This window comes from Rhinatrema bivittatum, chromosome 4, assembly GCF_901001135.1.
Source record: "Rhinatrema bivittatum chromosome 4, aRhiBiv1.1, whole genome shotgun sequence".
Taxonomy (NCBI): Eukaryota; Metazoa; Chordata; class Amphibia; order Gymnophiona; family Rhinatrematidae; genus Rhinatrema; species Rhinatrema bivittatum.
In genome coordinates, this window is record NC_042618.1 from 369,674,033 (window position 1) to 369,694,452 (window position 20,420).

General features: G+C 42.3%; 1 protein-coding gene across 1 annotated transcript in view; it reads left to right on the top strand.

Moving 5' to 3' along the window:
• The window catches only part of FBLN2 (fibulin 2), a 116,135-nt gene that overhangs the window by 41,266 nt on the left and 54,449 nt on the right, over window positions 1-20,420 (top strand). The window contains exons 6-8 of the mRNA XM_029597505.1: window positions 3,865-3,996; window positions 13,692-13,793; window positions 16,832-16,972. Of these exons, the coding sequence (XP_029453365.1) occupies window positions 3,865-3,996; window positions 13,692-13,793; window positions 16,832-16,972 (375 nt within the window). The remainder of the gene's footprint in view (window positions 1-3,864; window positions 3,997-13,691; window positions 13,794-16,831; window positions 16,973-20,420) is intronic.

Here is a 20,420-nt window from a genome sequence, read left to right on the forward strand (position 1 = left end):
GGTATACGATATATACTACATTATTGGCTTCATTACAAAATGCAGAAGGCTAATTATCCTTTTTTGGAAATGCACACTTGCTCTGATGATGTCAGTAATGTCTGGAATTGAGCTGAGGAACAACATAGCACATACTCACAGCATGTTGTCAGAACAATCAAGATAGCAAAACCTCTTGCCCACATTTTAATCCTTTCACTGCCTTACTTAATTATGCTTTCAAATTCTTACTCCTGTTCCATAGGAAATAACAGTGGAAAAAGTTGCAGCAAGACACAGATAGAAAACCTTGCATTTCCATTCTAAAAAACTGAAAATGCATCAAGAAAGTATAAAGCAAGATGAACTACACTGACATGGAAGGCCAGCATGAGTGGAAACCCATTGTGCACTTGTAGATATATACAAACTATGTTGCACATTATAGAGGAGTGCCCTGTCTACAAACTACAGGCAGATTAACAACTTTGAACTCAATGAGGAGCATATTGATTGGCTTCATGGATTTGTATTCACTAAAAGGTTAATTTTCAAACAGCAGCAGAGCAGCTAAGATTGGTTTAACTAGTCCTTTTCCATACATACCAAAGTTATTCAGTACAGTATGGAGGTAATTTTCAGTTACGCTCATAAAAACCTTACTCGTATAATTGCTATTTCATAAAAGTCAAGAGTACGCACATACTTTATGATTCACTCGCACATATACCACTTAAAAAAGAGGCAGTCTGGGGCATTCCGGTATGGAGTTACGTGTATAAGCTGCTAATTTAAAAGACACACATACATTTGTCAACATATCATTTTAGACCTACTACCTTGCATAATTGATATCAGACTTGTTTATTGTATAATATTGGCTGGGAGGGAGGTCTGGGTGAATTGAGAGGAGTTTAGGCTGAAGAACCAGGACAGTTGTGATGATCTGGAGAAGAAATGGGCAAATTATAGTGGAGTAATAGTTAACTGGTTAATTTCAATTACATGCTCATGTTTTAAAACATGCTAACTCATGCATATAAATCAGGTTTTACGCAAGTAAATCTTGCTTTATTTTTGCACATTAAATATACATACATATTTTTTTAAATAGGTAGGAAAAGTATGTATGTTTAGTGCATTGAAATACTCATTTTCAAATCATTACATATATTTGCGCAAAGGCATATGTTTCAGGGTAAAGATACGTGCATTTTATAAAACATGCGGGTAAAATGTCACCAGTAGTTAAATCAGTAGTACCCAAATTCAGTCTTCAAGACCCTCCACCAGGGCTGTTTATCAGGATATACCCAATAAACATTCATGACACAGATTTGCATATATTTGCTACAAAAGCAGGTTAATATCCATATTTGATTGCACTGAAATCCAGAGTACTGAGTTTAGCAGCCAGTGTTATATGCCACAACCTTTTTGTAAAAATTGCTTTGCATTAGCATTAACTATGATTTTCTCACCTCCAGAAGGGATCTAACAGCTTGATATTCTTTTACATATGTCTGAATTTTATGTGCAGTACATCTCTGGCATCTTTTATTGAACTGCTTCCTTTATATGTTTATACATGCTGTGATGATATATAGAAAATGGGTCATTCCTGTAGTGGTAACAAAGTACTAGTGAAGGCTTCATTTCTTTAAAAGTTGTATTATATTCTCAAGTAGGATTTCTTTGTAAGAGATGGATCTCAAGTATCTGTCTTTGAGTGTCCAGCTATTTCATCTTGACAGTATAATGGATTTTGGTTTTTGCATTTACATCCTTCTTATGTCGGTCTTTGCATGCTGTGTTTATAAAAAGTGATCCAATTGTTCTGAATGTCACAGCAGGGTGTACAGTTTAGTTCCATAGAAAAAGGAAGTGCCTTTTTGCTTAGGCTATGTCTGATTATCCAAGATATTCCAAAATAGACTCAGTCCTTCAAATTACCAACTAGCCTTCGATAAATAAAGGTTTCATTCAGTAAGAATTTTCTCCAGCACCACAAAACAAAAACTCAGTGGATGAAGCCTATTTAAATTTTCATTTGTAGCATATATCTAAGTCAAACATTTCTTTGTAGTGTGTCTATAAATGTACAGTAATTGCACAAAAGAGTTCTGGTTGCATTTTACTTTGTACTTAAAGTAGTACTTAAACATAGCCACCTAAATTCAGCTACGAGTAAATATGTCTTACAAGTGTATAGCGCTTTCTCCAAACTTTGAGACATGGTGAGGCCAATATTTTTTTTAAAAGTTTACATTGGATAACTTATCCGGCTAAACTTGTCCAGCTAAACTTAGCTGGATAAGTTATCCTGGATATTGAGTGGGATAAATGTCCTACTGAATAACCCCGAATAAAGTTATCTGGGTAAACCTATCTGGATACGTTTGAAATCCAACCAGCTAGGTTTGAATATCGCTGGTTAAGCTGGGTAGTTGTCCTGGTATGAATACCTGGAGAACTTTAACTTAACTGGAAATATGGAAAGAATATCACAGGTTAAGCAGCGATTACCATTAAAAAAAACCCCAAAAAACTTCCAAACGGACCTTGTAGCCAACTCTCCCACCCCTTACCCCAGTGAAAAGCTTGCTGGTCCTGCCAGCCGATCCTGGAGCCTCCTCCCCAACTACCCTCCTACACTTACATACGCAATAAGTAAAGTTTGGGGTCTTAGGCCTGAAAAGTCTTCTGGCCCTGGCTCTTCCCCATTTCCCCCAAAGTGCAAAAAGCTATTACTTTGAGAGCCACATCAATATACCCCCCCCCCCACACTCCTGCCAAGTACATCCTACCCCTCCTGCCCCATTTACATCCCCCAAACCTCAAATTGTGACCAGGAGCTTGGAACCTTCATCCAGTTCCAAGTGCATCAATGTTGCTGTCACAATATTGCTTTGATAGCAACACTTGTAGCTTGCACGAAAAATGCTATCAGATCAGTAGTGCTTGATGCTTGGGAGTCAGATGCAAGTTATGAGCACCCTGTCACAGTTTCAGAGTTGGGGGAGTGCAAGTAGGGTGAGAGAGTAAGGGTACACTTGGTAGGGAGAGATGTATGTAGCCTTCAGATTAATAGCTTTTAGATTTTTGGAGGGGAGTGGGGCTCAGAATGTATTTCAGGCTCAGAAGGTATTTTGGGGGTCTGGGGGTGCTCCAGGATCAACCAGCCAGACCGGCAAGCTTTTCACTTTGGTGGGGGAAGGGCATCAGGAAGCAAGGCTTGTTTGGACGTTGTTGGGGGTTTTTTTTTAGCTGTAATAACTGCCTAACAGGGAATATTCTTTCAATATTGCTGGTTAAGTTAAAGTTATCTGGGAGCTTATAACTCAGGAATCCTAACACCTCCTCCAGCCCATGTCAACAATTAACCAAATATCCACTCCAGAATGCTCCTGAAATGGCCTTTACTTCTTTGGCTAAATTTTAGCCGAATAGGTGGCAGGGATAATATATTCAAAAGTCAGAATTTAGCTAAATAACTAACAGATGCCTTTGAATATTGACCTTGGTATGAATCAGGAACTTTTAGTTTCTCCACAGTTAGTTTCTCTACAGTTATGACCAAGTCTTCTGCTGCGAGTGCAAGGCAGCTCCTCAGTCAGGGACTAGCTCTTTGATAGGGTTATTAGGACTCCTGAAGAGGGGACCTCTATACTCCTGGAAACTCATGTATAGTGATATCTTTGGACTCGATAAAAGATGTCAAAACCAGCAAACAACTCAAGGTAGCACCCCCACCCTTCCAAATTCTGAAAATAAATATATATGGTGCTATATGTCTGGGTCTTGTGGGCTGGCTCACTAAAAGTGACACTTTAAGAAATATAACTAAATCTTTGTGATTTTACTTTTCATAGTTTGTGTGTTTAGTTTCAGAAAATGAAGACAGGCAACTTGAAGTTTTAGAAGAAACTACTCATGTTCAAGTACTCCCAAAAACTGTGCCTATTCAACCGACAGCTACCACTGAAGTTTCCCAAATAAAAGAAGACAAATGTAAAGGTGTGTTTGTGATTTGTTGATGTGAATTTATTTTTTTTTAAAAGTCTGTTGATGATGAAATAATCTTCATAATATGAGGAGGAAATTTTATCTGTTTATGTTTTGTTACATTATATTTTTGCATGTTCTCAACCAAATCTTTGGGACATACCTAGCCATTCAGATTTTCAGGATATTCCCAAATGAAAAGGTATGAGATAGATGTGAATGCACTGCCTCCATTGTATGCAAATCTATCGTGCATATTCATTGGGGGTATCCTGAAAAACTGACTGGCTCAGTGTGTCTCAAGGACTGGGATGAGACCCCCTGCATTAGACACCTGCCTGTGTCAATAGATGGAGAATAAGATAAAAACAGAGATGATTTCATTAGTAAACAAGTTTACTATTTTAGCCTTTCATTTTTAAGACTGAAAGACAATTATTTTTTAGTTCAGTAGAAACATTTTGAGGAATGGCCACATAAATACAGTCATCCAGAACAGGGGGTTCCCAAACCTGCATTAAGGGACCCTAGTCAGTCAGATTTTCAGGATATCCCCAATGAATATGCATGAAATAGATTTGCATGCACTTTCTCCTTTGCATGCCATGTTGGTCTCATGAATATTGATTGCAGACATCCTAAAAACTTGACTGGCTGGGGGCTCCCCAGGACAGGTTTAGGAACCACGGCAGACTGAGGGGCAATTTTCAAACTGTCTGAACTGGGACAAAGACTACATGCCCTGTTTAGTGTTTACCCATGGACTTTCCACCACTTTTGGAAGCAAATGTACACACTTACTTTTGCTTTGAAACCTGTCATAGGCACAAAGTACTCGTGGTCACATGAACCTGCGTTTTCTGCAGGGAGATTTTTGCAGGAGAAATTTTGCTGAAAATACCATCTACGTGTGTACTATTCCACCCCAAACCTTAATGCAGCTCCAGGAATGCTTCCTCTCGATGCAACTAAAAGTACACAACACATTATTCTATAGCACGTGGACCTAGAACAGGATTGAGGGAAGGCAATTGATTAATGCGGGCAAAACACATTTTAACTGAGAAAATTGCTTTGAAAATTGTCTTCTTTACATAAGAACATAAGAAATTGCCATGCTGGGTCACACCAAGGGTCCATCAAGCCCAGCATCCTGTTTCCAACAGAGGCCAAACCAGGCTACAAGAACCTGGCAATTACCTAAACACTAAGGGGTAGATTTTCAGACGAGCGCGAACAGCCTACTTTTGTTTGCGCTCCAGGCGCAAACAAAAGTACGCTGGATTTTAGTAGATACGCGCGTAGTCGCGCGTATCGGCTAAAATCCTGGATCGGCGCGCGCAAGGCTATCGATTTCGTATAGCCTGCGCGCGCCGAGCCGCGCAGCCTACCCCCGTTCCCTCCTAGGCCGCTCCGAAATCGGAGCGGCCTAGAAGGGAACTTTCCTTTGCCCTCCCCTCACCTTCCCCTCCCTTCCCCTACCTAACCCACCCGCCCGGCCCTGTCTAAACCCCCATCCTACCTTTGTCGGGGGATTTACGCCTCCCTCCGGGAGGCGTAAATCCCCGCGCGCCAGCGGGCCTCCTGCGTGCCGGGCCGCGACCTGGGGGCGGGTAAGGAGGGTGCGGCCACGCCCCCGGGCTGTAGCCACGCCCCCGTACCCGCCCCCAAAACGCTGCCGACACGCCCCCGCAACGCCGCACGCTCCGGCCCCGCCCCCCGACACGCCTCCCGACACGCCCACTCCGAAAACCCCGGGACTTACGCGAGTCCCGGGGTTCTGCGCGCGCCGGTGAGCCTATGTAAAATAGGCTCACCGGCGCGCAGGGCCCTGCTCGCGTAAATCCGCCCAGTTTTGGGCGGATTTACGCGAGGAGGGCTCTGAAAATCCGCCCCTAAGAAGATTCCATGCATATAGAAACATAGAAACATAGAAACATAGAAATGACGGCAGAAGAAGACCAAACGGCCCATCCAGTCTGCCCAGCAAGCTTCACATTTTTTTCTCATACTTATCTGTTTCTCTTAGCTCTTTGGTTCTATTTCTCTTCCACCCCCACCATTAATGTAGAGAGCAGTGATGGAGCTGCAACCAAGTGAAATATCAAGCTTGATTAGTTAGGGGTAGTAGGGGTAGTAACCGCCGCAATAAGCAAGCTACACCCATGTTTATTTGTTTTACCCAGACTGTGTTATTCAGCCCTTATTGGTTGTTTTTCTTCTCCCCTGCCGTTGAAGCAGAGAGCTATGCTGGATATGCGTGAAGTATCAGTTTTTCTTCTCCCCTGCGGTTGAAGCAGGATATGCATTGAAAGTGAAGTATCAGGCTTATTTGGTTTGGGGTAGTAACCGCCTTAACAAGCCAGCTACTCCCCGCTTTGTGAGTGCGAATCCTTTTTTCTTCTCCCCTGCCGTTGAAGCAGAGAGCTATGCTGGATATGCGTGAAGTATCAGTTTTTCTTCTCCCCTGCCGTTGAAGCAGAGAGCTATGCTGGATATGCGTGAAGTATCAGTTTTTCTTCTCCCCTGCCGTTGAAGCAGAGAGCTATGCGTGAAGTATCAGTTTTTCTTCTCCCCTACCGTTGAAGCAGAGAGCTATGCTGGATATGCATTGAAAGTGAAGTATCAGGCTTATTTGGTTTGGAGTAGTAACCGCCGTAACAAGCCAGCTACTCCCCACTTTGTGAGTGTGAATCCTTTTTTCCACAATTCCTCTTGCTGTTGTAGCTTAGAGTGATGTTGGAGTCACAGTAACCATGTGTATGTTTATTGAATAAGGGTATTATCTCCAGGCAGTAGCCGTCATTCTGGCGAGCCACCCACTCTTTATTGACGGCCTCTTGATTTTATGGATCCACAGTGTATTTTATGGATCCACAGTGATCCATATGATGCAATTAATAGGAGTGGCTATTCCCTAAGTAAACTTGATTGATAGCAGTTAATGGACTTTTCCTCCAAGAATTTATCCAAACCTTTTTTGAACCCAGCTACACTACCTGCACTAACCACATCTTATGGCAACAAATTCCAGAGCTTAATTGTGCGTTGAGTGAAAAAGAATTTTCTTCGATGTCTTAAATGTGCTACTTGCTAACTTCATGGAATGCTCCCTAGTCCTTCTATTATTTGAAAGAGTAAATAACCGATTCACATCTACTCGTTCAAGACCTCTCATGATCTTAAAGACCTCTATCATATCCCCCCTCAGCCGTCTCTTCTCCAAGCTGAACAGCCCTAACCTCTTCAGTCTTTCCTCATAGGGGAGCTGTTCCATCCCCTTTATCATTTTGGTTGCCCTTTATGCCTATGCCTACATTTCAGTGACAGACAAGGCATTATTACTAGTAAATTACCTTCGAGTTCTTCAAGCCTTCATTTCAAATTGAGTACTGGACCTGGACAAGGCATTTACTAGCTATTGATGCAATGTCAGATTGAAGACCTGGCTTTTCAAACAAGCCTTCCCGGACAACTCATAACCACCTCCAACTCCTGTAACAATGATACCATTTGGTACTGTAAATAATCTTTAAGTTATTTATTTTATCCCCATACAGTTCTTTTTACTCCCCACTGTTCCTCTTTTTTCTCTATCCCAGTTATTCTACCCCTGGTTTTTTGTAACTGCATCCCCCTTGCACTAGTTTAGTTCTACTGTTCAATGCACCCCTTGTTTCTATGTAAACCGGCATGATGTGACCTGTTCATGAATGCTGGTATATAAAAAATCTAAATAAATAAAAGTAAAAATGTCTACAGGACTTTAGAAGTGTAGGCAAAGTAAAAGTTTCTTTGTTTTATTGGAGTTTCATTACTTGGGGGTCATTTATCAAAGTGCTATATGGCATTTTCTCATGCGTTAAGGTGTTTTCGCATGCAAAAAGCACCTTTAACGCATGCAAAAAGCACCTTCAATGCATGCAAAAACACCATAACACATGGTGCGATGCAAATTAGGAAAAGGGGAGGAGTTTGGGTGGGATTTCTGACTATCAGAGTGAGACGTATGAACAGAACAGTATACTCTTGTGAAGGTTTGATATCCTTTGGAGTGAGGAAACACACAAAGATGAGATTTTTATAATATTCTCTCAACCTAGCTTGATGTTACCCAGGTAGAGAGTCCATCAAGCTAGCTTGAGAGAACATTGCACAAATCTCATCTTTGGGTGAATTTTCTCACTCCGAAGGTCATCAAATCTTCACAAGAATGCACTGTTCTGTTTGTACATCTCACTCTGAATGTCAAAGTGGCCCCTAACCCCTACACTAATACCTAAACCTCACCTTGAGTAGCTAGGTGGGCCTCCTATAGAGGTATAAATACCTACCTAGTATAAGGGCCTAATAGCTAGGTTCTCTCGCTCTCTCACTCTCTCTCAAATTACAACTGTTGCATCTGCCAGTCACAGATGGCTGCAACCACTCTGCCTTACCTCTTTTTCTCCCCTTTCACTCTCTTTGGGAAAGATGGCTGCCCAAATGCTGAGAGCGTTTCCAAACCTCGGCATTTCCAAACCAGCATGGGCGTCCCCATCTGCCATGCTTATTCCCATGGCCTCCTAGGGCACGAGCGTGCACATCTATGCTCAAATACACGTCATCGCGGGAACCTCGGGGGCGGCCCCATCGCATGACGTCAGTACCTCTGGGTATATCTAGCCTCCGCCTCCGCTACCACCTTGAGTTAGCAAAGACTTCACTTCACTACTCTGACTGCTCTAAGCTGCACGCTTAGACGCCGCTTTCACTCTAAGGGCCTCACTCCAGTAAGAAGCTCTAGACACCCGTTCTTCGGGGGTCTCTTGCTTCCAACTTCCCTTCAGAGTTCCTCACTAAGACAACTGCTCCTCTGGGGTCTTTCTCTCTATTCTACATTTCAGGATATTGGACCATTGGGTACTCGCTCCTTGAGGGCCTATCTACCTTTATATCCTGAACCTCAGACCTTCGGTCCCACCATTCTACCACCAGGAGGATGCCTTCATTCTGTGAGTACCTCTACGATCTGGCGCTCCAACACCACCCATCAGCTGTGGCGTTAACCACACTGCGGGCTCCCGCCTATCGTGAACATTTGGGTGAGACTATACTTCTGAGCCTGTTGAAAGTACTGGCACTTCGTTGATCAGTGTCTTATCTTCCTGCTTTCACCATCTATCTACAGCAGTACAATAAAGACTCTGTCCATACTGTGTCTGCTATCTGTGTCAGCCTATCGCAGTGGTTCCCCATGGGGCTTCTCCCCGTGGGTGGTGTCATCTCCTTTGCAACCAAGGGTCCACAATGCCACAAACTCAACAGATTGCTAACTCCATGGACTCGGCTCGGCTCGTAGCCCTGCAGGCCATCCCTGGCCTAGCCCAGCGTATCACAGAACAACATAAGTCTTTGGAGAGCCTAGCTACTGCCTTCAATCAGTTACATGCTCAACTGAACTCTTCAGTTTCTCCTGTGAAGGAATTGCTGTCGCCAGTGGTAACCCTTAAGACCACTGTACCTTTATCAATACCTACCCACTTTATGGTGAAGCCAAGATGTGCAGAGGGTTCATTAATCAATGCAGCATGCATTTTTCATTACAGCCTACCCTCTTTCCCACTGAAGCTTCAAAGACCACCTACATCCTGTCGTTCCTTGAAGGACGAGCCCTGGCCTGGGCTTAACCGTTATGGGAATGTGAAGATCCTATCCTGAATGACCTACCAGGATTTCTACAACTTTTTAAGTCTGTATTTGATGACCCAGCTCGCCAGACCATCGCTGGATCTGCCTTGCTCATCCTTCAGCAAGGTAACAAGCCACTTACAGACTTTGCTATTGAGTTTAAGACTCTAGCATCTGAACTACATTGGGACACTGGATGCTTACGAGCCATATTCATGGAGGGTCTCAACTCTCGCATAAAGGATGAATTAGTGGCTTGAGATTTGCCTGATTCCCTTGAGTCCCTGATGAACTAGTAGGGAGAATTGACCGCTGAATCTGCGATCGTACTCAAGAGGCTAACATTCCACGAAAGTCTACAGTGGGGGCTAACCATCCTAAACCTGTGCCTATTGCTTCTAGCTTACCGTCTGTACCCCTGGAGGAGGAAGAACCTATGCAACTAGGCCGAAGACACTTGACCTCTAAGGAGAGACGTTATTGCAAGCGCATGGGGTTGGGCATGTACTGTGGCCAATCGGGTCGTGCAGTCCAAACCTGTCCCATTTGTCCGGAAAACTGATGGGCCTGGGATCTGCAGGAGGACTTCTCCTGGGCCTCACCTCTCCTACTCCTCCATTATCATTACCAGTATCTCTGCTTTGCAGAGGTCTCGAATTTCAGTCTCTCGCTCTCATTGACTCCAGTGCCAGAGGTAATTTTATTCTGAAGCGCTTGGTTGAACATCTACGGATTCCTACCACATCAATAGCTAAGCCTCTGCTATTGTCATCCATCCATGGAGAACCACTTCCTGGAGAAGTTTCATTGACCACCCAGGCCATCGGCCTGCGCACTGGAGCTCTACACTCAGAATCAATTTATTTTCTAGTGTTGGAAAAAGCCATGCATCTGGTGGCATTGGGGCTGCCGTGGCTTCAAGACCATATGCCACAATTTAATTGGGCTACCTTGGAACTGTCCCAGTGGGGACCAGACTGTCATGGTTGGTGTCTTGCTGAACTTTCACCGCTCATCTGCATACCCACTACCCCATCATTTCCTGGCTTATCTCCACAATATGCCTCCTTCCAGGATGTTTCTCTAAGCAAACAGCTGATGTTCTTCCGCCACACAGAGAGTTTGATTGTGCCATAAATCTGAAGCCAAATTCAGAACCTCCCAAAGGAAGAGTTTACCATCTTTCAGTAGCTGAGACCAAAGCTATGTCTACCTACATACAAGAAAATTTACAAAAGGGATTTTCTCAGACCTTCCAAATCTCCTGCTGGTGCAGGCTTCTTTTTTGTAGGGAAGAAGGATGGCATCTTACACCCCTGCATCGACTACCAGGGTCTGAATGAGATTTCCATCAAGGAAAGGTACCCACTGCCCTTAATATCTGAACTGTTTGAGGCCAAAATATTCTCCAAATTGGACCTAAAAGGAGCTTACATCTTGGTGCGTATTCGAGAAGGAAATGAATGGAAGACTGCTTTTAACACCCATGATGGACACTTTGAATACCTCATCATGCCCTTCGGTTTAAGTAACGCACCTGCAGTCTTTCAAAATATGATGAACGACATCTTACGGGACTTACTGTATCAATGTGTAGTAGTATATCTCGATGATATACTGATCTTTTCTCAGGATCTGCAAAGTCATCAGGAGAATGTTAAGAAAGCCCTAAGATGCCTGTGTAAGATCTACCTTTACACAAAGCTTGAGAAGTGCGAATTTCACAAAGAAGCTGTACCCTTCCCGGGATACATTGTTTCTAAGAATGGTTTTCAAATGGACCCCAAGAAACTTGAGAGTATCTGGGACTGGCCTTAACCCACAGGCCTGAAGGCATTGTGTCGCTTCTTGGAATTCACCAATTACTACCGATCCTTTATTAAAAACTACTCATCATTGACAGTCCCTCTAACTGCTATGACCAAGAAGGGAGCCAACCCTGCCAATTGGTGTTCAGAAGCCATCTCAGCCTTCCTGAAGCTCAAAAGAAGCCGTGTCTCCACCACCCTGACCCAAACCGTCCTTTCCTCGCTTCCAACTTCCCTTCGGGGTTCCTCACTAAGACAACCGCTCCTCGGGGGTATTTCTCTGTATTCTTCATTTCAGGATATTGGACCATTGGGTACTTGCTCCTCGAGGGCCTATCTACCTTTATATCCTGCACCACAACATTCGGTCCCACCATTCTACCATCAGGAAGACGCCTTCATTCTGTGAGTACCTCTATGATCCGGCGCTCCAACTCCACTCACCAGCTGCGGCATTACCCACACTGCAGGCTCCCACCTCTCATGAACATCTGGGTGAGACTATACTTCTGAGCCTGTTGAACATACTGGCACTTCATGGATCAGTGCCTTATCTTCCTGCTTTTAACATCTATCTACAGCAGTACAATAAAGACTCTATCCATTAAGGATGTGAATCGTGTGCCCGATTGTCTTAACGATCGGGTTCGGCTAGAGGGGGAAAAAAATCTGATCGGTGGTGATATGAATCGGAATAGGTTCCGATTCACATCGTTATTTTTTTTTTAGTAAGGCCCGACCCTTTAAAATTGACCCCTTACCTTCCCCCCAACACCCCGAACCCCCCCCAAAACTTTTTACAATTACCTGGTGGTCCAGTGGGGGCGCGGGGACCAATCTCCCGCTCTTGGGCCATCGGCGCCATTTTGGCTGCCACTCAAAAATGGCGCCGATGGCCCGATAAAAGAAAATCCCACCGACCCTTTAAAAATGACCCTTTAGCTTCCCCCACCCTCCCGAGCCCCCCAAAACATTTTAAAATTACCTGGTGGTCTAGTAGTGGTCCCGGGAGTGATCTCCCGTTCTCGGGACGTTGGCTGCCACTCATAAAGATGGCGCCGATGGCCCTTTGCCCTTACCATGTGACAGGGTATCCGTGCCATTGGCTGGCTCCTGTCACATGGTAGGAACACTAGATGGCCGGCACCATCTTTAAAGATGGTGGCGGCCATCTTTACAACGGCGGCGGCCATCTTTAAAGATGGCGGCAGCCAGCCAGTGCTCCTAACATGTGACAGGGGCTAGCCAATGGCACGGATACCCTGTCATATGGTAAGGGCAAAGGGCCATCGGCACCATCTTTATGAGTGGCAGCCGACGGCCTGAGAACGGGAGATCCCTCCCGGGACCACCACTAGACCACCAGGTAATTTTAAAATGTTTTGGGGGGATTGGGAGGGTGGGCGAAGCTAAGGGGTCATTTTTAAAGGGTCGGGTGGGTTTTTTTTTTATTGGGCCATCAGTGCCATTTTTGAGTGGCAGCCAAAATGGCACCGATGGACCGAGAGCGGGAGATCGGTCCCCGTGCCCCCACTGGACCACCAGGTACTCGTAAAACATTTTGGGGGGGTTCGGGAGGGTGGGGGAAGGTAAGGGATTCATTTTATAGGGTTGGGGTGGGTTTAGGGGTTGTTTTGGTGTGCCGGTTTTCCCAGCCCTCCCCCCCTCCCCCGATTTACGATTTTTCACGATAAATCAAGGGAATTTCTATTGTATCGCGACTCAACGATTTTTGACTATTTAAAAAATATCTGACGATTTTTTTAAATCGTCAAAAAACGATTCACATCCCTACTATCCATACTGTGTCTGCTATCTGTGTCAGCCTATTGCAGTGGTTCCCCACGGGTCTCCTCCCCATGGGCGGAGTCATCTCCATTGCGACCAAGGTTCCACAATGCCACAAACACAACAGCAACAATTGTGGTACTTACCGCAAAGTGCAAAAAAGTTATCACAGTATTGTGACAATACCTATGTGAAGCACTAAGATAGCACACTTTGCAACAAACAGCCTATTACCATGAAACACGCCCCTTTTCCTATCGCATGTGATATTTAGTGCATTTTGAGAAATCCAGGCCTATGTTAGTAGCAGCAGAAAGCTTAAGAATCTCAGATAATAGACTTTTAAAACAGGGCATTCCTTGAAAATAATTGCTTGTGTGCTAACCTATCAGATTTCCTGTAACAACCTGTTTTATAATGCATTGTATATTGTTTGTGTAGATAATGGACCCTGCATGCAAGTGTGTAATTCTGTAGAAGAAGTTGTGCTATGCTCTTGTTTTCCTGGATTTACTCTCTCAACGAATGGTGTTTCCTGTGAAGGTCAGTATATTATAACAGGTTTTCTCAGTTTATGAAATGATTGCATAATATAATTTAGCCAAGCACAAGGAAGATTTTCAGACTCTCACTGCATACATTTTGAGCCATTCCAGGTTTTATTTTCAGTTTAATTTTGCACACCTGCATTTTTCACCTCCAAAGGTGGGATCAGGGCAATGAGGCACCTTTGATTTGCTGTCAGGGAGTGCCAAGGTGCATCAGGGCATCAAAGTCCTTTTGTTTTACTGTCTGGGATTGGAGGGATTAGGATCCCCATTAGGGTTGGCATTACTGCTGCAGATAATGTTAAAACTTAACTGAAATGTAGTTAAGTTTTAATTTTATCAGAAAATCATGTTGCTTTATGCAATTTGCGCTCTCATTTTAATTATTCATGAGCTACTCATTTATTTTATTCTTGCATTAATCTGTTTTACATCCATATTAATGCAAATGTGGTGTAAAAAAGCCTAAAAAAAAAGGGGGGGGGGGGGGAGAAGGAGGAGGAGGAGCGTCTTCATTAACTAACAGAATTTAGCACATGGTTATGCTTGTATTAGGTCTAATGCAGCTAAGTACATAGATCCCTTAATGCCAATTTCTCTGCTTCAGGTATTTTAAAATTTAGAGATAGCTTATGCTTTCTTTGTATATACTGTATATTCCTGTATTTCATCACAAGTGTTTCTGTATCAAATGTTATATTTGAATTTATTTGGAAATTTATAATTAAAATAAAATAAATACATTGAGAGAACATGTTTATTTGAAATTAATCTGCACTCCTTTTAAGCATGGAGGATTGGATCAGTATCATCCAGATACAATTTAGATCCTGAGAATTATGGGAAATGAGAACCATAAGTCACTATCATGATTTGATTCATATTTTAGCACAATCCTTCCCTTTCCAGGGTTGAACATCCCTCTCTTCTGGGTTGATAGGAGGATTTTATGGGACATTGCACTCTTTTCACCAGATCTCTGCATAGTTCTCTGTTCCTCCCTTCTTCTTTCTGCCCATATTGATCTAGTTGAATCTCTTCCCCTACACACAAGAAAAGAAAAAAAAAAAGCAAGCTGTCCAAGATGTGATGGTTCCTTTAGGCACATGCACATCTCTTTCTCTCAAGAGTGGGGAGGGAGCCATTAATGTGTATAATTAGGCCTGTCTGAGCACTTCACGTCAAACCGGAATCGAGCATACAAATATGTTTTATATTTGGCATATGAGTTGCATTTCACTTGATCTATATAAAGAAATGTGATAACACAGTAATATAATAAATATTGGCAGATAATGACCAGTCTGCTCAGCTGAGATTGTCCACTTTAGCTAGATACATATACTGATTCTCAAATGTAAACCAATACCATTTCTAACCTCTCCCATGTTTTTGCCTGACTTTCAACCCTTTTCGTAACATTGCCTTACATTTCTGCCTCAAGTATTCCCAAAATCTATTAAAATGATGACTTGTACCACTTCCTGTTGGTAGCTCATTTCAAGCCTTGCCATTTCATCAAAACAGAAAAAATGACAGCCCATCCACACCAATGATTCTTACAAGACCAATACTTAAGTCAACATCCAGTCCTGCTTATTTATTTATTTGAAATTTCTATCTCGCTTATCAAACTTTCTAGGGGGTATCCTTGTCAACATTTATAAAATAAGTAATAAAGCATAAATGCATAAAATGGTTAAAAATATCAAACATAAAACCATAATAGTAAATAAAATTATTAAAAACATATAGATAAATATAAAACATATCACCCTTCTCTCCCATTTGCATTGCCATTTTTGTCTTATAGATTTAAAGCATGTTTCCCTGCCTTTATTTACATTAATACAATGCCATAAAAAAACAGATACAAGTTGCATAATTAAAACCGAATATAATTGTAAATACTGCCTTCTACCCATCTGATTATATTATAATTAAAAGCTTGTTGGAAGAGGAAACTTTTAATCAGCTTTCTGAATTTCAATAATGATCTCTCTTTTAGTGACCAAGGCAAAGAATTCCATAATTCAGGGCCTTGTACATAGAATGGTTGCTCACGGGATTCATCTAATCTGACTACTCTGTATGAAGGAACATCTAATAAATTTTGTATTGCTGATCTTAACGGCCTTGAAGGTCATTAAAATTTTAAAGAAGCATTAAAACTAGCAGGCACAGGGCCATTCAAACCTTTAAACATAATTGTGTCAATTCTATGTAATAAATAAGCTTGTTAAGCTTAAAGCATTTTCTGTCCTCTTGCCCCCCTCCCTGAGGTAAATAACAAAATAATCAAATATTTTACAGTTAAAGCTGGATTGAAATAAACCAGTCTGTAAGCTTAAGTGCCAAATTTAAGGAGTGAGCAATAAAATGAAAATTAATTTAAAACTGCTTAAATTACATCAGTTTTCAAAGTGAACAAACATGTAAATTTGCAGTGAAAATTATTCCTGCAAAAATCCCTGCACAAGTTACACCTATTTATTTTTTTCCTGGAGCTTTCCCAAGAAAGTTTATGCGATTAATTTTCAAAATCAAAAGCAATGCTCATAAATTCAAAACCAACCCAGACTCTGCCCTCGGAATGCCTCTCCACCATGTGTATAAAATTATGCACAGGTAGAGCACATGTGCATAATTTTACATGCATATCAGGCAAGCAATTTTCATAAGAGCCATTTCTGAGAGTGAGACACTGTTTTACCCACAGAAGTCCCTTTGAAAATTACCCTCTTAATTTTCATAAATTTGCATGTGCAGTCAATACGTGTACTTTTTGCTCATATTGGGAACAATGTAATGCATGCACACTTTATATCCACGCAACCACCCAGTCCTCAAGCATGAATTAATCTGGTAGTTGTGTTTGGTGTTCAGGTTTGCTTGTGTGAGCTGAAAAGTGCGTGAGCACTTTGAAAGTGTTGCAGCTTATTGAAAATTTATCCATTAATGAAATAGTGTATCAGTTTGAGAAACATTATAATAGACTTCTATTTTTCCCTTTGTCACAACATGTTAATGTAGACCTGAATGAGTGTCATACTGATGCTCACAATTGTTCCAGAAGACAATTATGTGTGAACACCCTGGGATCATTCACCTGTATCAGCAACAGAGTGATATGTGCAGAGGGCTTTATACTCAACATCAATAGACAATGTGTTGGTAAGATGATACTGTCACCATACCCCATTCATTGCAGTGCCACTTTCCTGCTATGCAAGTAAAGCATTTGAGCTATATAACCTTTTTTTGGGGGGTGCATTCTGCAATTTCTTCCTGCTTATTGGGCTTCTATTTTTACTAGAAACCAACCTCTACTGAGCTTTCATTCACAATTATCTGGAGGTATTTTCCCATTCTTAGCTCATCACAGTGACAGTCTTCTGCCAGGGGCTACACATGGCAACTCCACCTTCTATTGAAATCATGCTTGTTGAAAGCCAGATGTTGCTCTGTTCTGTATAGACTCACCAACAATATATTTGTAGGAGGGTAATTTTGTTACTGCCTGCATGGTGCAAAGTTTGAAAGTTTTAGCCATGGATTTTGCACCACTTTTCCCAAGTGACAAAGTGTGCATGTTTTCATTTTGAAAGTTATCCCAGGGAAACTGCCCTACCATTTTTACATCAGCTAGGATCTGCAGGTAGTTTTTCTCAGAAAATACATGCACATGCTTTAGAAAATACAAACGCATGTGCATAAATGCAAAGCCCTCACCAGCTGTGACCCTGGGATTCCACTTCACTGCGGGTACAGTCCTGGGTGTGGTGGACCAATGCGTGTAAGTTTGCTCTCACACAGGCAGGGCAGTTTTTTTAAAAGCCCATTTCTTTGGGTAATGCACTGTCGTTTCATTTAAAGCAACAAATGAAAACAAAATAAGAATATAAAATATGTATGTTTCATTAAAGCTTTTCTCTTATTCTGTATCTATAGGAAAAGACTTAAGTATTTCACATCCTAAAGGTATTTGTATGGCTATAAGCAAATGGTGATCCAAAACCACCATAAGGCATGAGAAAGATATCTAATGTAAAGCCCAAAAGGCATTAAGCAAAAATGTATTACATCAAGCAACTACACACAAAAAAAAAAGACATGCTTTGTTTCTTGGGATTGCATGACATACATTTTTGTTCAGTTACTTATGGGTTTTGCTCTATACACTCTTTTAAAACACATGAATAATACCAAAGGATCAAAGCTAGGGCAATCCTGATATCACCGTGGCTCTGCTGCCACATGGGATACCCGGGTTTGAGTCCTGCACTTGACTCCTACTCCTCAGGCTGGCAGAGAGTGGGGATGCTGTGGATGGTAGCTATTAGGGGTGTGCATTCGGATTGACCGCATTAGTAAAACGCAACTCATATTTTTTTTTTACTTAAAAAATTGATTCGACATAAACGATCGGATTTCCCACATATCGAACATAGATATGTTCGATATGTGGGAAATCGCGATTGTTGAGCCAAAATAAAAATATAAACCCCCTCACCCTCCTTAATCCCCCCCCCCCCGACTTACCACAACTCCCTGGTGATGGAGCGAGGAGTGAGGACGCCATTTCTGCAATCCTTGGCGAGAAGCATGTGACGTCGGTGGCACGTCGAGTGACGCCGGCGTCACGTGATTCCCGGCTCGTTTGCGCCGGACGGCTCGTTCGGCCCAAAAAGAACTTTTGGCCAGCTTGGGGGGGCCTCCTTTGGTATTATTCATGTGTTTTAAAAGAGTGTATAGAGCAAAACCCATAAGTAACTGAACAAAAATGTATGTCATGCAATCCCAAGAAACAAAGCATGTCATTTTTTTTTTTGAGGGGGTCAGGAGGCCCCCCCAAGCTGGCCAAAAGTTCTTTTTGGGCCGAACGAGCCGTCCGGCGTGAACGAGCCGGGAATCACGTGACGCCGGCGTCACTCGACGTGCCGCCGACGTCACATGCTTCTCGCCAAGGATTGCAGAAATGGCGTCCTCACTCCTCGCTCGATCACCAGGGAGTTGTGGTAAGTCTGGGGGGGGGGATTAAGGAGGGTGAGGGGGTTTAATTTTTTTTTTTGCACATATGTACATATACCCAACTCATTGGATTTTTTTTATGTCCATATTGGCCGCAAGTGGGACCCCCTTTCGGACATAAAAAATATGAACATAAAATTTTGCTCTGCACATCCCTAGTAGCTATCAAGTGAGGGGCTTGTGACGGGGATGAGATGGCTTAGTAATTACTTGACCCCTATTGGCAGGCATAAGAATTATATGCCTGTGCTCCTTCAGCCGTTTGGACTGCAGAAGGATTGGGCTTAAAAATGAGGAGGAAAACATGCAAGTGGAGCCACAAATGAGAAAGTTCAGGCACTTCAGCCTTGAATTCCTCATTGCTAATGGCAGTGAGTGGGATAGGCAAGAGTTTTGAAAGAGCTGGAAACCCAAAGAGTTGAAAAAAGTGTAGAAAGAAAGGAAAATCTGTTAATAGAATGATTCCATTCAGGCCATTTTCTCTAATCTTTATGGTTTATTTGAGTTGCATGATATTGTTTGGTAACTGGCTGCCTGTTGGTAAATAAAGTTTCCATAAAACTTCAGAAATGTTTATCTTGCTGCTGGAATGACAGTATCCAGCTGCAGGATATTTGGTTACACTGTGTTCTTGCTCTCTCATTAGCATGTTTCATCCGTTTTCTGTTTCTGTATATGTGCATGAAGCAGAATTATCACTTTGAACAATTTCCTATTTATCTATCATTAATACAGCCACAATGACCTGGTGGGCTATCATTTATTTCTGTGAACATTTTAGGTCTTTGCTGTTACCATATTTATTTAAGGAATTGTTTTCCAGAAAGTCTTCTTTATGCTGCATCTTTATTTGGGGTAAATAAATAGGGGGTTTGTTACAAATGTGATGCCTATTCATTTTTCTGTTACATGCAGTTTTATAAAAGCTTTTCCTTACAGACTGAAAAATCAAACAAGTCAGAAAGTCATGCAGGTGAAATGTTCCCTATGGTTGTATAGTGCTAAACTAGTGGTATAGAGGCAGATCTTCAAAGGGTTTGTCAAGACAAATCCTGAGATTTGAATATTTCTCCCTGCTGTCTGGCTAATAGGGCCATTCTTTAAAATGTGATGTGTCCTTATCGTGTGCGTTAGGGTGTTATCGCACTTGATATTGATAACAATCTACCAGACGTGATAACTACCGCATTGCAGCGGTAAGATTTAAATTAGGGAAAGGGGCAGTGTTAGGGCAAGGAAAAAAGTGTTTTTTCCCCCGGTAATGCTGTGGGTGATAATGTTTTAGACATTATTATTTCCAGCAGTAGCGCCAGAAATAACACCACCTTTTTCAGTGGCGCTATGGGTGTGATAGCATGTGGCATAGCTGCAACTGCGGTGAGCAAAAACAGACCGCTGCAATGTGGTTGGCTGCACACTATCGCTCCCCTGCCTCCTTTATTTTTTTGGGCATCATCATTCCACTTCAATCATCGGGGAATGAAGAATCCCTCAGTATATTTTTTTTCTGGGTAACTCATTACACAGATGCAATTTAGCCAGACAAAAAAGTAGTGGTGGAGGGTTAAATTTTAGGGTAGGGTTAAATTTT